The sequence below is a fragment of the Alosa sapidissima genome, chromosome 11 (assembly GCF_018492685.1).
Source record: "Alosa sapidissima isolate fAloSap1 chromosome 11, fAloSap1.pri, whole genome shotgun sequence".
NCBI classification, from domain to species: domain Eukaryota; kingdom Metazoa; phylum Chordata; class Actinopteri; order Clupeiformes; family Clupeidae; genus Alosa; species Alosa sapidissima.
In genome coordinates, this window is record NC_055967.1 from 31854818 (window position 1) to 31869689 (window position 14872).

The window sequence follows — 14872 nt, forward strand, 5'->3', positions numbered from 1 at the left end:
TGTTTCTCCTCCTTCCTCCCCCTCTCTTTCATTCTTTCTCCCTCTGCCTTCCTTCTTTCCTTTTTTCTCTCACGCTCTGTCTCTCTTTATGGGCTTGACCATAATTTTGTACACCATTGCCAAAGTACAGAGTAGGAGACAGAATGAACAAAGAAACAGACTTGTCCACACACACACACACACATGTGATAACAATGAAAAATAATCAAAAATTAAAGAAAAACAAAACGATTCCATGCAAATCAAGAAAAACTAAACTAACCTGTAAGTGCAAAAAGATGTTACACATCATTAGATTCTTTTCCAGGAACTTGTGGAAGCTGTGGCTGTCTCTTACTCTGTCTGGGCCTTCGCTGTATGTCCCTTTTGCCACCCCCCCCCCCTCACAGTTTCCATCTTTCCCTCTCTCAACCTTCTCTCTCTCTTTTTTTCTCCCCAATTCACTCTCACTCCTCCTAACTTCAAACTTCAACTAGAGTGTAATGTCAAAGCCAGCTCTGCTGAAAGAAAGCTGCTATTGTTGTACTCATGAATTCCATGCTATGAGATATATATGTCTCCTTTTTTTTTCTTGCCCTGTCTTTCTCATTCTCAAATTCTCTCTCTCTCTCTCTCTCTCTCTCTCTCTCTCTCTCTCTCTCTCTCTCTCTCTCTCTCTCACCTCTGTCTTTCTGCCTCCTCTTTCTCTTTTCTCTATTGCCGTATTTCCCTTCACCTCTCTCTCTCTCTCTCTCTCTCTCTCCCCCTCTCTCTCCCTCCCTCTCTTTTTGCAGTGCACATCCAGAGGCTGTTGCGGCTGCAGTCTCTGCTGCGGCGGTCCCCCAGCTACCGCACTCTGGAGCTGCAGCTACTGCAGTGGCAGGAGAGGAGGGAGCTCTTTGAGCACTTCCTGGTAGTGTCGCTGAAGAAGAGGCCGGGGAAGAGCTCCTACGCCCCAGAGGTCTCCTACCAGTTCCCCAAGGTACACAGCACTGTATCACAACTATGGTACACTGCATTGTGTCACAACAACTACAGAACACAGTGTTGTGTCATAGCATCTATTAGAATGACTACTACTATAGGCATCATATCACTATAGGCATCATATCACAACAACTGCTACAGTGGCAACAATTACATCATATAAGACATATAAGACATACACTGAACAACAGCTACTATAATGACAACTAGTACCAAAGATCCTTGATTACTAACCTCAACCCTTTCTGCTTCAACCCTCTCTGCTAGTACTACTACAAGAATCGTTATGACTAGCCAAGTCAGCATTTATTTATTTATTTTGTTTTTTAAGCTTTCACTGTAAGAAAGCCACCAAAGAAGGACCATAGGGATTCAAGCAAGCAAGTCAAACAATCATAAATAACACAATGAATTAGTTGGATAGCCATAATAAACACTCTCACATAAAATGTCTCCTGCCAATAATTCTAATGATAATAAAACAATAGCTATATTCAGTGTAGTGCAAATATATTAGACAGTATCAAACCCAATACCGACTATGACAAAATGTGGTCATTCCTTCCCATGAGGAGTAATAAGACAAGAAGTTTGTGAGAGTAGGTGAAAGAGGATGGAAGGAGAGAGATGAAAGGGTTCTGTAGAGTAAAATTCCCATGATGCCCCACAGCTGGATCGTCCAACCAAACAGATGAGAGAAGCAGAGCAGCGACTTAAAGCCATACCCCAGTTCTGCTTCCCAGATGCCAAGGACTGGTGCCCCGTCTCCCAATACAACAGGTATGGCCACCAGTTACAACCAGTACAACACGTTGGACCAGTGTAACAGTCACAACCTGTGGAGTATGACCAGCAGATATGACCAGCATATATTGGTTACGATCAGAGCTGCAGGTATGACCAGCATTAGATATGAGTAGACATGACCAGCAGTTACGGTCAGCTACGCAGGTGGGACCACATATGACCAGCACAGCAAATAGGGCAAGTGTATGTATGACCTTACCTGCGTTGTTACCACGGGATTGAAAGTGGTGTCTGTGTCGTTATTACGGGATTAAATGTGGTGACTGTGTTGTTGCTATGGGATTAAAGGGACACCAGGCAACGTTTTTGTGTTAATTACTCATCTTCGTAAGTCGGTATATGGTTAAATTACTCATTACAGGGCGAATGGAGACTCTCTCGCCCGCCCCTACTGCCTGTAGGCAGAATATCCCGCTTGCAAGTTCAGTGTATCGTACCCGCCGACCGAAGTAGGATCAGTTTACAGCACAGAGGCAGGCTAACGAAACGCTAGCGATTGTTGCAAACGTGTGTATAATGGCAGAGCCGGCGAAGAAGCAGCGAAAACCCTTGACGGAAGATGCAAAGAAAAGGAAAAGAGCTTCAGAATGAGCGAGAGGGAGTTTCGTAGAGAAAAAGCATCAGGCTTGCCTGGTGTCTCTTTAAAGGTAGTGAGTGTGTTGTTACTACGGGATTAAAGGTGGTGACTGTGTTGTTGCTATGGGATTAAAGGTTGTGACTGTGTTGTTACTGGGACTAAAGGTGGTGAGTGTGTTGTTGCCATGATATTAAAGGTGGTGAGTGTGTTGTTATTATAGGATTAAAGGTGGGAACTGTATTGTTGCTATGGTATTCAAGGTGGTGAGTGTGTTGTTGCTATGGGATTAAAGGTGGGGACTGTGTTGTTACTATGGAATTAAAGGTAGTGACTGTATTGTTACTATGGGATTAAAGGTGGTGAGTGTGTCATTGCAATGGGATTTAATGGTGGGGACTGTGTTGTTACTGTGGGATTAAAGGTGGTGACTGTGTTGTTACTATGGGATTAAAACTGGTGACTGTGTTGTTATTATGGGGTTAAAGGAGTCGACTGTGTTGTTATTATGGGATTAAAGGTTGTGACTGTGCAGAGGGATTGATAACTGTCATCTATCACTTGGTACTCCATTTCAGCAAACAACCATTTGACAGATTATTGCTTAATGACTTTGGCCAGTGATACATTACATACATTCATCGTGGCATTTTTGTCTTACAATATACCATAGAGAGAGATACTATTTATTGTAGATTATCATATGTTCTGCTAACTGTTACATGATTAAGATTTGTTTCTGTTCCCCTTAGTGAGAGTTTCTCCTTCATGTTGACGGGTGAGGATGGCGGCAGGCGCTTCGGGTACTGCAGACGTCTGCTGGTGAGTGGTTGGGAGCTTCTAGTCCCTCATGTGGGGTTGGCCCGTGTTTATTTCTGTGGCCTCATGTATGCTTTTTTCGCGGAGCCTAAATATGCGGGTGGTGACTACAGATGCGGTCACATGATTAGAGAGGAGGGATATTGTTTTAGCGATATCGGGAGAGAGCCTCATCCTATAATCCCTAAAGGAAAACAGAGACAATCTCTCTATAGTAATTCATCTGCTTTTATCAAGCTTCTCTGACTGTTGTTTATTACCAGCATCCGCTTCCAGGGAATGGTACTGATATGAACTGTATGTTTGCATCTGTGCGTCTGTATGTGTGTATTTGTGTGTGTGTGTGTGTGTGTGTGTGTTTGTGTATGTGTGTGTGTGTGTGTGTGTGTGAAAGAGAGAGAGAGAGAGAGAGAGAGAGAGAGAGAAAAAAAAGCAAGAGAGAGAGAGAGATGGATGGATAGATAGTGAGAGAGGGGGTGAAAGAGTGGGAGTAAGAGAGTGAGAATAAGGCAGCAGGAGGGAGAATAACTGCAGTATGTTCATGTTTAATCATCCCCTTTGAGCTGTTTCTATCCCCCTGTACTCTGTAACTGTAACTGTCCTCACTTCCTCTTTATTCTCTCTCCCTCTCTGTTTTATTCTCTCTTCCTCTCTCTCTCTTCCTCTCTCTTTCTCTCTCTCTCTCTCTCCCATTCTCTCTCTAGCCCAGTGGTTCGGCTCCACGATTGCCTGAAGTTTACTGTGTGATCAGTCGTCTGGGATGTTTTGATCTCTTCTCCAAGGTGAACCCCCCCCCCCCCCCCCCCCATCACCCCTCCCTTACACACACACACACAGACACACACACACACACACACACACACACTCCACCACCACCCATCCCACCCCCACACATGTGGAATCAATATTCCTGCTCCGCTTTGCTCTGACCACTGCGGGAATGACAGATTGTGAGTGGGAATGACGGGCCCTAGATTGGATCAGACTCCGCTCCGCTCCGCCTGGCCGGACGGGACTTTCCCACTCCCCTCTGCACCCTGGGAATGTGTTTACATACGAGAGTGGAGAGGGAGAAGCACCTCCAGATTGGAGTTTAGACTCGAACAGCATATTTATCTTACCAGCCAGAGTATGTCTACACGGACAGAGATATATGGTGAAGTACCTTTTCATAGACTCTCCACCCCCTAAATCTGTATACATAACTTCACATCAGATCTATGACAGTGGTCTCAAGAATCATGAAATTAAAAGTATTTAACTGGTTATTTTGTAAGCATTGTTGACTTTGCCAAAACAATGCAAAACAGCAAAGTGGGTTTATTGCTACAGTGCTGGCTTAGCAGAAGAGAACACAGATGTTCTTAGTCAGTTTATGATAAGCCCTCATTGTGTTTACTAACATTTTAATAACCAAGGATATCTGAAAGCATCTGAAGTGATTTCATTGCACTGCTTATTTGAGAAGTCGGTAGGCCATTCTTTCCCAAGAGCAGTGGAAGTGTGTGATGTGAGGAATGTGATCTTTAAAAACAAAACAACATGGAGGTTAAACTCAGGCTTTTTTGAGGAATAAATACTGCCAATATCTGGCCTCACAACTGTCCTTCATGTGAGTGGCAGTGCACTCAGTAATTGAACTTTTGCCTACTGATTGGTGATACCAGTTTGGTTGTGTATGCAAAGGTGCTATTGTTCACCTCAAGTAATGATTACTGGTGTCGGATGCTATGTTGATGATGATGATGATGATTAGGAGGAGGAGGAGGAGGAAGATGACAATATGAAGCAGATGATGTTTGGTGGTGATGATGCTTTTTTGTTTGATGTCTATGAAGATGAAAATGTTAATGAAGTTGATGATGGTGGTGGTGATTGTACTGATGAAGATGCTTAAATTTACAGTATATTCATGATTGCTTTGGAGAAAGGGTATCTGCAAAATGCCATAACCATGATAAACACAGTGATGATTATGTAGATGAAGATTTTGGTGGTCCTGATGATGGCAAATTATATAATTACTACACAGTGATCTAATGACAATGGTCTTTGTGATGCTGGCCGTGCTCTTGTTGTTTATGAAAATGCTGAAGTTCGTTCATATTCCCTAAACAGAGGCGAACGTTCGTGGAAAACATGTTTGTCTGAACAGATACATTTGAATGATTTTGTTCAAACATTCAATCTCAACGGTAACTCTCTGTCCAACTCCCAACATGTTTGTGGAGAAATACCTCCTGAAATTGTTTTGAAAGTGTTCGCAAACATTCGCCCATGTTCACCTCTGGTGTTCTGTCAGATCTTAGACGAGGTGGAGAGACGCAGGGAGATATCCGCTGCTCTGGTCTACCCTTTCATGAGAAGCTTGATGGAGTCACCCTTCCCAGCCCCTGGCAAGACCATCCGAGTCAAGACCTTCCTGCCTGGAACAGGAAATGAGGTAAGTGTTCGGACGAAACCTGGAACTCTCGTTTATTTGTAGTATAAATCCAGAAATGAATGAACAACTGACCCAGTTATTCTTAGATTTTTCCTATTAGTAATTTAAACATGGCTTCCCTTGTGATTTGGTAGAAGTGAGATAGATCTGTAAAGTGAGATAGAATTGACTCATGAAGTAGAGGTTACATCCGAGAGAGTGTAGCCGGTGACCTAGACTCATGCACTCGTTAATGATTAGGCTTATTCAATGAGACATACGTTCTCATACGTCTGAACATAATACTTTGAGCGAATCTGCTCGACTATCAAAGGTAGCTAATTGTGGCATTCTGTGGCTGGTGACCTAGACTCATGCACTCGTTAATGATTAGGCTTATTCAATGAGACATACGTTCTCATACGTCTGAACATAATACTTTAAGCGAATCTGCTCGACTATCAAAGGTAGCTAATTGTGGCATAACAGGATGTTTATGAAAACATTAGTGTACAGCTTTAGAGAAAGCAGAGTAGTAAATGAACATAGAAAAGCTCAACCGAGCCCAGCCTCTGCACTCCTCCACCCCAGGCCTAGGGAGAGTGACTGTGGCTTCTGCCCACGACTTCAGCAGAATACACTGAGCCCACGGCAAAGCCAGCCTCTCCTCAAGGCCCTCTAACCGTACCCATTATTGCCCACACAAACCACACATACACCCACACTCACACCCCCATTACACATGCTTCCATTTACACACGCACACACCCACACATACATACATACTACATGTGTATGTGTGTGTGTGTTTGTGTGTGTGTGTGTGTGTGTGTGTGTGTGTGTGTGTGTGTTCTAATATGTCTGTGAATATCTGTGTGCCCAAGGTGATGGAACTGCAGCGTCCAGCGGACTGTCGTCTGGAGCATGTCGACCTGCAGAGTCTGTTCAGCTGCCTGAGTGTGCCTCAGATCGTACGGATCTTCGCCTCGCTGCTGCTCGAGCGCAGGGTTGTGTTCGTAGCCGACAAACTCAGGTGAGGAAGCTTAGAACTGGATTACAGCAGAGTCAGAACCAGGTGTGGGCCAAAACAGGGCCCAATCAATACCAGTATCTAATAGCTAACTAAGAACTAAGAACTAGATGCTGTGAGTTACATTTCCTCTCCTGTAAATCCAAACTTAAAGCAAAGGTGATGTAAACATAGTATTTAGACATATGCTAAATGTCTTTCCAGTTAGGGCCAACATTATGACAAACTTTTTCTGAATTATCTTTTGTGCAATGTATGCAGTTAGTCTAATCATTCATCATTTCATCTAAATGTATTTCAAATGGAATAGATGATGAGGCAAATCATATCACGCTGTGTCCAAACATCCAGCAACTGTTGAACTGCTTGAGTCACTCCCTCAGTGCAGGTTTCCCCCATACAGATCCCATAACAGCATAATGTTCATATGAATTACACCAAACAAACATCACAACCCCACATGGCACTCAGAGATGGCCATAGATCTCTCCATCATACAGTATAATCATATCAGGGCCTCCCCGACGTATTAAAAAAAGACAGACCGCTCAGAATGTATAAGTGATTTCCTCATCGTTGCTAAGGAAGAGAAAACAAATGAGAGACTGCTGAGCGTGCACAGATGTTTGCTCAGTCAGAGGTAGGAATATTTCATCTTTGTGTCTGAAGCGACTGTCCAGAGGACATTCACATCGCACAGACCTTCTCCATTCTTCGTTCCTGGCTCTGGGCGCAGAGAGGCTGACTGGGGATTGTCAATGCAGAGCCATGAGATGATGCAGCTGTCTATATTTAATCAGTACCATCAGGAACTTGAAGGGGTAGGAATTCTCAAAATTTGTGGTTAAAATTGCGGTGATTTTGAGTTTAAATCTAATGCTCGATCACAACTAATGCAGAAATTAATCAATCACAACTAATGCAGAAATTAATCAATCACAAATAATGCAGATTCTTTGACTCTGGTGGTAATATTGCACTGAAAACAAAAGATCTCTATGTCCTGGAGGAACTGGCATCTTCCTCATGCAAATAGAATTCAGCTATGTGATGTGGATACTCATCTGTCCGGAGAGACTCCTGCTGAACCCAACATTGCAGATTCCTGTGGCCCCAGTCCAGCCCTGAAACCATGATTACTGGTAGTTGTGGGTTCAAATCCCAGCTTCCACTGTTGTGCCCTTGAGCAAGGCACTTACCCTCCCTGAGTTGCTCCAGGGACAATATATGTATAGAAAAAGGACAGCACTCAAAGTTCCTTAAAAAACTTTTAATCACCCCATGGATGTTTCGAGCCAAAAGTTATTTTTCAGCATGATAATGGTCATTAATGGGATAATGGTGATTTCATATCTGTGAGTGCTGTCCTTTTTCTATCCATTCATTACACTACAATAAGGATTCAGCACCCAGTGGAGTTTGTTCAGAAGAGCATTTGGAAAAAACATCTGCTAAATGAATAAAGGTAAATGAATAGCATCAATCATATTGCGTTCTGTGCTGTCCCTATAACTTGCCTTGCTGTGCCCATGCGCTAGTGATATGTCCTCTCACTTATACATTAAAAAGTACTGGTCCGATCTATGGTCTGCCTACTTCAGATGTTCATAGAGTACATGGTAGGGTCACCATATCTTGGCCCTCCTACATGATTATCCATGTCTGGATCAGGATCCACATGTTGTTTTTTGGCAGTCCCCTCATCAGCTGCAGATAGCTTCTGTCTACAGGTCTGGCATGCTGACTTGACTGTCTTTCCCTTTGTCCCTTTCAGTACCCTCTCCAGCTATGTTCACTGATTTAGACACCTGAGGGGGCACGATTCTGCTGACTTGACATTTTCTTCCTTCTGCCCCTCTCTGGTACCCAGTTAAGCTGATGCTGCTGCTCTTTCCATGGCAGCACACTTTCAGTGGCAGATAGCCTCTGACTCCAGCATCCGACCCCGATTGGGTATGAATCTGCTTACTCAATAATGCTTTATGTCTTCTGCCCTTATCACCACCCTATGAAGCAGTGGTACTACTGACTTTGCTTTACTCTGGTGTAACAGTGGAGGTCTCTCCCCTCCTTCGTACTCTCTGTGTTGCGTGGTGTGGGAGTGATGCAACAGCTCTGGGCCTGGGTTTCCGTGACCTGGCAACCATCCCTAAATCCTATCTACAGGAGATGACTTTAAGGGGTCTAAGGGAATTGTGGGTAGAAGAATTTGGAATGGAGAGCATGTTAATAAAGTTACCTCACTTCTACAGCGTAAACTTTGAAAAAGTAAAAGTGTCTGCATCTGTGTGCACACATCTACAGTGCTTAATTACTCTCTGATGTGAAGAAAAATAAAATAAACATCAGGCACTGAGCAAGCCAGCCATTCGTGTACAGCTCCTGCCAAGTAAAATAGGTAAACCACTTCAAAATACTATGCATTTACATTCGATAAAACAACATTAATCTGCTAGCAACCAGCAACCAATTGAACCCTAATTAGTTAGCTAACTACACCTGCAGCTGAGAAAATCTTACAATGTGCACCGACTAGACTCATGCATAGAAATAAAACAATATAACTCATACATAAGATGCACAATACAATAAGACCATTCTCATAGAAATGCATGACAAAGAAGTGGCATATGAAACGTAAGACAAAAGAAATAAACATGTCAATAAAGCTCCACACACGTCTGCTGTGAGGGCAGAAGTGGAGGCAACATACAAAGTGCCTGACCCCTGAGTGGGAACTAACCCCTGTCACACGCATGCCCTGTTACCTACTGTACAGCAGAAGTGTGGAGAAATACAAATGTGCACACACACATTGTGTGGAAGTTAAACTTGTGTGGGGATATTCAGATGATCATATCTAACCCTGCTATGCTAGCAGTACACTTTCACCCATAGACTATATATATATATATATATATATATATATATATATATATATATATATATATATATAAGTAAGTATAAGTATATATACTCTTGATCCTGTGAGGGAAATATATATATATATATATATACAGTCTACGCTTTCACCAGCTGGCCCAGATCTGGCATGGATCTGGCATGGATCCATTGACATTGACACTTTTTGCTCCTTCCTTCCTTCCTTCCCCCTCTGCAGTACCCTGTCGAGCTGTGCCCATGCTGTGGTGGCACTGCTGTACCCGTTCTCCTGGCAGCACACCTTCATCCCCGTCCTGCCCGCCCCCATGCTGGACATGGTGTGCTGCCCCACGCCCTTCCTGGTGGGTCTCCTCTCCAGCTCCCTGCCACGCCTTAAAGAGATGCCACTCGAGGAGGTCAGTCTGTGTATGTGTATTCAAGTTAAAGGTGCAGTCAGCGGCCATACGCGATTTCAAGTCCATAACATTTTTATGTCACATTCAGCAATCATCTCCTCACGACACGCTAGCTGCCCGTTCCATGAGTACACTGTAAAAAAAAACAGTCTCTGTAGGCAGCCCAGGCTCGGAAAACTGGTAACAAACAAAGTGGGAGCAGCCTGGGGTGAACTACCTCCCTCGTGTGTTTCATTTGGTCCTTGGTTAAAATATAATGTATGTGTAGAGAAGGAGAAGGTTCACTGGAGCACACAGAGATTTAGGCTTTAAATTTCTTTTATCATGGTGCACAGCAATCGACTAACGTTTCGACATGTCTCAATGGACACTGGCGAAGACACGAAGACAGATGAGACGCGTCGAAATGTTAGTCGATTGCTGTGCACCATGAAGAAATTTAAAGCCATCTCTGTGTGCTCTGGTGAACCTTCTCCTTCTCTACATGATCGGTCCTCTCCCGTGAAGCTCCAGTCGTGACTTCAGAAGCGCGGTGGAACAACCCTTTTTTGACTTAATGTACGTGTAATGTAGCCTACATGTGTTTTGGGGAAAAAGCGTCTGTTAATACATTTAAATATAAACATAAACATAAACAAATGCGACTTCCTGCACAATCGCTGACTTATGCATAGTGTTTGTGTGTGACTGACATATGCATAGTGTGTGTGTGTGTGTGTGTGTGTGTGTGTGTGTGTGTGTGTGTGTGTGTGTGTGTGTGTGTGTGTGTGTGTGTATTTTGTTATACTTATACATATTCATATCTCCACTCTCATGCATTCCTCTTTGATTCACATTCCACTGGCCTGATGATACCATTGCCAGAGCAATGCTCAATCCAGAGTATTAGAGCACAGCAAAGTTGTGTAACGGCTGTTGTGTAAGCTAGCGGGATGTGCTGTGCTGTGCTGTGCTGTGCTGTGCTGTGCTGTAGCAGTGAGCGAGAGATCCAGGGTTTGCTCCAGAGGTTGGCAGATGGTCAGGTCAGCCTCTGAGAGAAGCCATGAACTACAGCACCCCAGGGAGGGACGCTGAGGGCCGGCACCGGCGTGACCCCCACACCCCTCCTTCCCCCACATACCCCATCTCCAGGGGGGAGTTGGGGGGGGGGGGTGCTGAAGCCATTTGGGAAAACAGCACAACATCCAAAATAAGCTGGAGGCGGGCGACGTTCCAGCACGTCCCGGAGAGTGTTTGTTCCGGAAATTAATTTTATTTCCAGCAGAAACAAAGTGCCTCCCGAGGTTGTTGAACTGCTCACTTGTGGACCCCAATAAACAAGTTTGCAGGGCATCCTGTCCTAGGAGCGGAGCTGGGAAGTTCAGCGGCTTTCAACGCCACAGCTCACAGCTGCTAGTTAACGTGGCTCTGTGGATGACGTCCAACGTTAAACGAGTCCTTTGAGTTTAACCCTTCAGTAATGCCTTGAGTATGTGCTTTCACAGCCAGTGAGCACTGGCTCTTTGTGCAGTTATGTGTGCAGACATATTTAATGTTCTGGATGTAATTTCACTAATCTGATGTCTGTCATCCTCTTTCTTCTGTTGTTAATCAGTTTCAGAAATGTGAAGGCTGTAAATCCATATTTGTGCATCTTATCAACTTTTGTGATTTCATGGTTGTAAAATGTGAATAATCCATTCCATGTGTGAGTGTCCAATGTCAGAAATGGGTGATTTCTCCTCTTCCTTGTTTGGTTACAGACTTTGATGGTGGACTTGCGATCAGACCGGTTTATTAGACAGGTAATTACTACACCAAAAGACATGTTCTATCACATGTTTTACACAGTAATTTTCTGTGTAAGTTAAAATCAATGTATAAACCTCGGCTACTTGGGAAATTACGGTAGTCACCTTTGAAGTTTGAGTATATACTTCTTAGATCAATATAATTTAAAAACATATCTTTAAGTAGTATTTATTTAAATATCTGCATAATGACCTACTTGTAACTGTGTTATATTTAATTGACAAGATGTTCGAGTTCTCATTTGTCTCTTGGACTCAGGGTTCCCAGAGTCTACAAATGAAACACTGCTCAGAAAGGAAATAGTTTGTCCTCTGTTATCCCAAAACACTCTGTCTGGGAAAACCATGGTAACCCAGTTTTCCTCTTCTGTGGTTTTCATTAGATAGATGACGAAGCAACACTGTTGCCAAGGAAACTCCAAGCTGCTCTGGAGCAGGCTCTAGAGCAGAGGGATGACCTCATCGGCCAGGATTCTGACAGCGAATCTGAGGACGGTAGGACAACCGTGACGGCACAAATACAACATTGCTTGTCAGAATTACATGTCTATCCTAACTCATTTTGTCGCAGTGAAAATATCTGACTGTGTAGAATGAAGAGCTTTTGGTCGCTTACTTCATCTTTAGACCACATACTGAGATCCCTGACCTCAGACTCGTTCAGTTCAAGGCCCTGGGACTGTCGTTTTTGTTTTATTACTATTCCAAGTTGCCTCCACAGCAGCAGACTTCAGTGGTTGTTCTACCATCAGGATTAGAGAGAGGACAGTAAAAAGAAACACATGCACATTCAAAGAAGCTTTCTTTAATCGGGCACTGGACAGAGATTTGAAAAACAAAACAAAACAAAAACAATAGGCGTCTACACACTCTAGCTCCCAATGTATTTGAATACACCTGTGATGTTTTGAGATAATGCCCATCAGTCTGTGATGTCAAAGAAAAAAAAAACACTGTCTGTCATAGTAACTGGTTTAAATCTATAGACTCTTTCAACTGCATGAACAAACATGTGCGTTCCAAAGGCATTTCCAGTGGCACCGAAAACAACGTTGAGCTGGTAACTTGGGGACAAACAAATGTTCAAAAAACAAGTTTTAAAGTCAACATTTTGTAGAGCATTACACTAAAGTCTTAGATTCTTTTTCATTTCAAAGTATCTGCATTGGTTTTGAACGTTTCAACCAGAATTCCTCTAGGAACTTGAAAGGGTCTTTGAAAGGGTCTTTAACCAATGAGTGACCAGTGTCATGTGTTGAGTTGATGCTCTGTCCTACAGACAGTCATTCCCTGAACAGCGTGGTGTCAGAGGCGTTCATCCGCTTCTTCCTGGAGACGGTGGGCCACTTCCCGCTCTTCATGACACATGCGGCCGGCGGTGAGCGCCTCTTCCAACGAGACGCCTTCCGCAAGGCAGTGGCCTCACGCAGTGTCCGGCGCTTCCTTGGCGTCTTTATGGAGTCGCAGATGTTCCATGGCTTCATCCAGGACCAGGAGCTCCGCACCAGCCGTGCCAAAGGTTAGACACCTGTCACCGACGACCTTTGACCTTAGTCAATACTCCAAGCTAACCTGAAGCCAATTTGACTGCCATCCGTCTGTGACTGTCTTCATGTCAACTGTAAAGGACCATGGTTGAGTTGACTGGACTCTTAAGCCTGACTCTTTTGGCTACTTGTCAGCTTCTGGAATTTCATTTCATGGTGTGGGTATCCGCTGGTCTTGTTGATCCATTGTTTACATATCTGAATTGTGCACCTGAACCCTATGGTGGTTCTGCTGATTCTAACCAGCTTGTGTTAAGTCTCCCAAGCCAAAACCAGAATATTGATTACTTACTTGACTTACTTGAAAATGTCATTGTGAACTTAATTATTCAACACATTTCTTTTGTTTTACCCTGTATCTGAATTAAGCAATATGTAAATAATTAATAAATAATTTATCATCTATCATCATTTCTATACCCATGTTAACATTCTATGCCCATGTTACTACTAACTTAGTGTTGCATACACAAACATGTAATCACTATTTTATCAACTGTTGATCAAAATGGTCCTAAAAAGTTGTCTTGAGATTATGGCATGTGACTGCCTCCTGGTGGAGACTTAACAATGTTTTTAAAAATGTTAAAGCCTTCGTAGAAAGATTCTCAGCTTGTAGCCTGTGTACTTGAAATGACATATTGCTTCATATTCAAGGTTTAATATTTTAAATGGTTAATCTGCACTCTGCGCTTTCCCTGCAGGTCTGTTTGAGGTGCGTGTGGAACAGTACCTTGATGAACTCCCTGAGACAGAGCAAGGAGGAGTCAACAGGTTCTTCAGAGGATTGGGTGAGTTACTAAACCACTCCAGGAAACTACACAAGGGTACATAAAGTGAGCTCTGAAAGTGTCTTTCTTGAAGGCTGTCTTAATGTTTCCAAATTTTGAAATGCCTCTCGATCAGCAGTAAAAGGAGAATCCTTTGCACCTCTTAAATTCTATCTATCCATCCTTGAATTAGTTTTATATGCAAACCAACCATCATAGAGAACCTACACATGAGCCTCAAGTTATATATTACTTCAAGTTATAACAATCATTTGTTATGTGCACTGAACTTTTCTTTTTTTTAATCCACAGGAAGTAAAATTAAGTTCCTGCAGAAAAAGAACTGACATCAAAAGAAGCACATTGTTCAACTACATCCTCATTTGGATTACTTTTGTAAATGTTATCATTTACACATGATGCTTGTACAGTGTCTATACTGGTTTGGAAACTGTAAATGTTTTTTTTTATCTTGAATAAGTCTTATAGCAATAAATACTACAAAAAGTTTAAGATTACAACATGACCTGTAAGCAAGGGTTCAAAGTCTTGTTCTCACATCTTTTAAATGGGGAGAAAGATCAAAAGCATTATATCAGAAGGTACCAATTGTTTGCTCCCTTTAATTACGTTGGAATATATAGAGACTGAACTGAGGGTTTGTTTAATGGAATCAGAGGCATCTAATGTCTTGATATCTCAATATTACAACACACTCCAAGAAAGAATTGAACTCATTTTTCAGAGGCAGTGAAAGCTATTTGTTGGCCACAAGATTTTTACAATAAAATGTTTTGCAAGCATATTTGGATTGTTGCTGTTGTACATAAAAGGCAAACATCATGAAG

General features: G+C 42.9%; 1 protein-coding gene across 4 annotated transcripts in view; it reads left to right on the top strand.

The window, feature by feature from the left end:
• The window catches only part of LOC121723600 (DENN domain-containing protein 2B-like), a 27340-nt gene extending 12511 nt beyond the window's left edge, over nt 1-14829 (top strand). For all 4 annotated transcript variants that reach the window (XM_042109425.1, XM_042109429.1, XM_042109428.1 and 1 more), the window contains 12 exons: nt 774-961; nt 1637-1746; nt 3100-3169; nt 3871-3948; nt 5469-5609; nt 6473-6621; nt 9740-9917; nt 11660-11701; nt 12091-12202; nt 12987-13226; nt 13959-14045; nt 14337-14829. In XM_042109425.1, the coding sequence (XP_041965359.1) occupies nt 774-961; nt 1637-1746; nt 3100-3169; nt 3871-3948; nt 5469-5609; nt 6473-6621; nt 9740-9917; nt 11660-11701; nt 12091-12202; nt 12987-13226; nt 13959-14045; nt 14337-14371 (1430 nt within the window). In that variant the 3' untranslated portion in view covers nt 14372-14829. The remainder of the gene's footprint in view (nt 1-773; nt 962-1636; nt 1747-3099; nt 3170-3870; nt 3949-5468; nt 5610-6472; nt 6622-9739; nt 9918-11659; nt 11702-12090; nt 12203-12986; nt 13227-13958; nt 14046-14336) is intronic.
• Nucleotides 14830-14872: the final 43 nt, after the last annotated feature.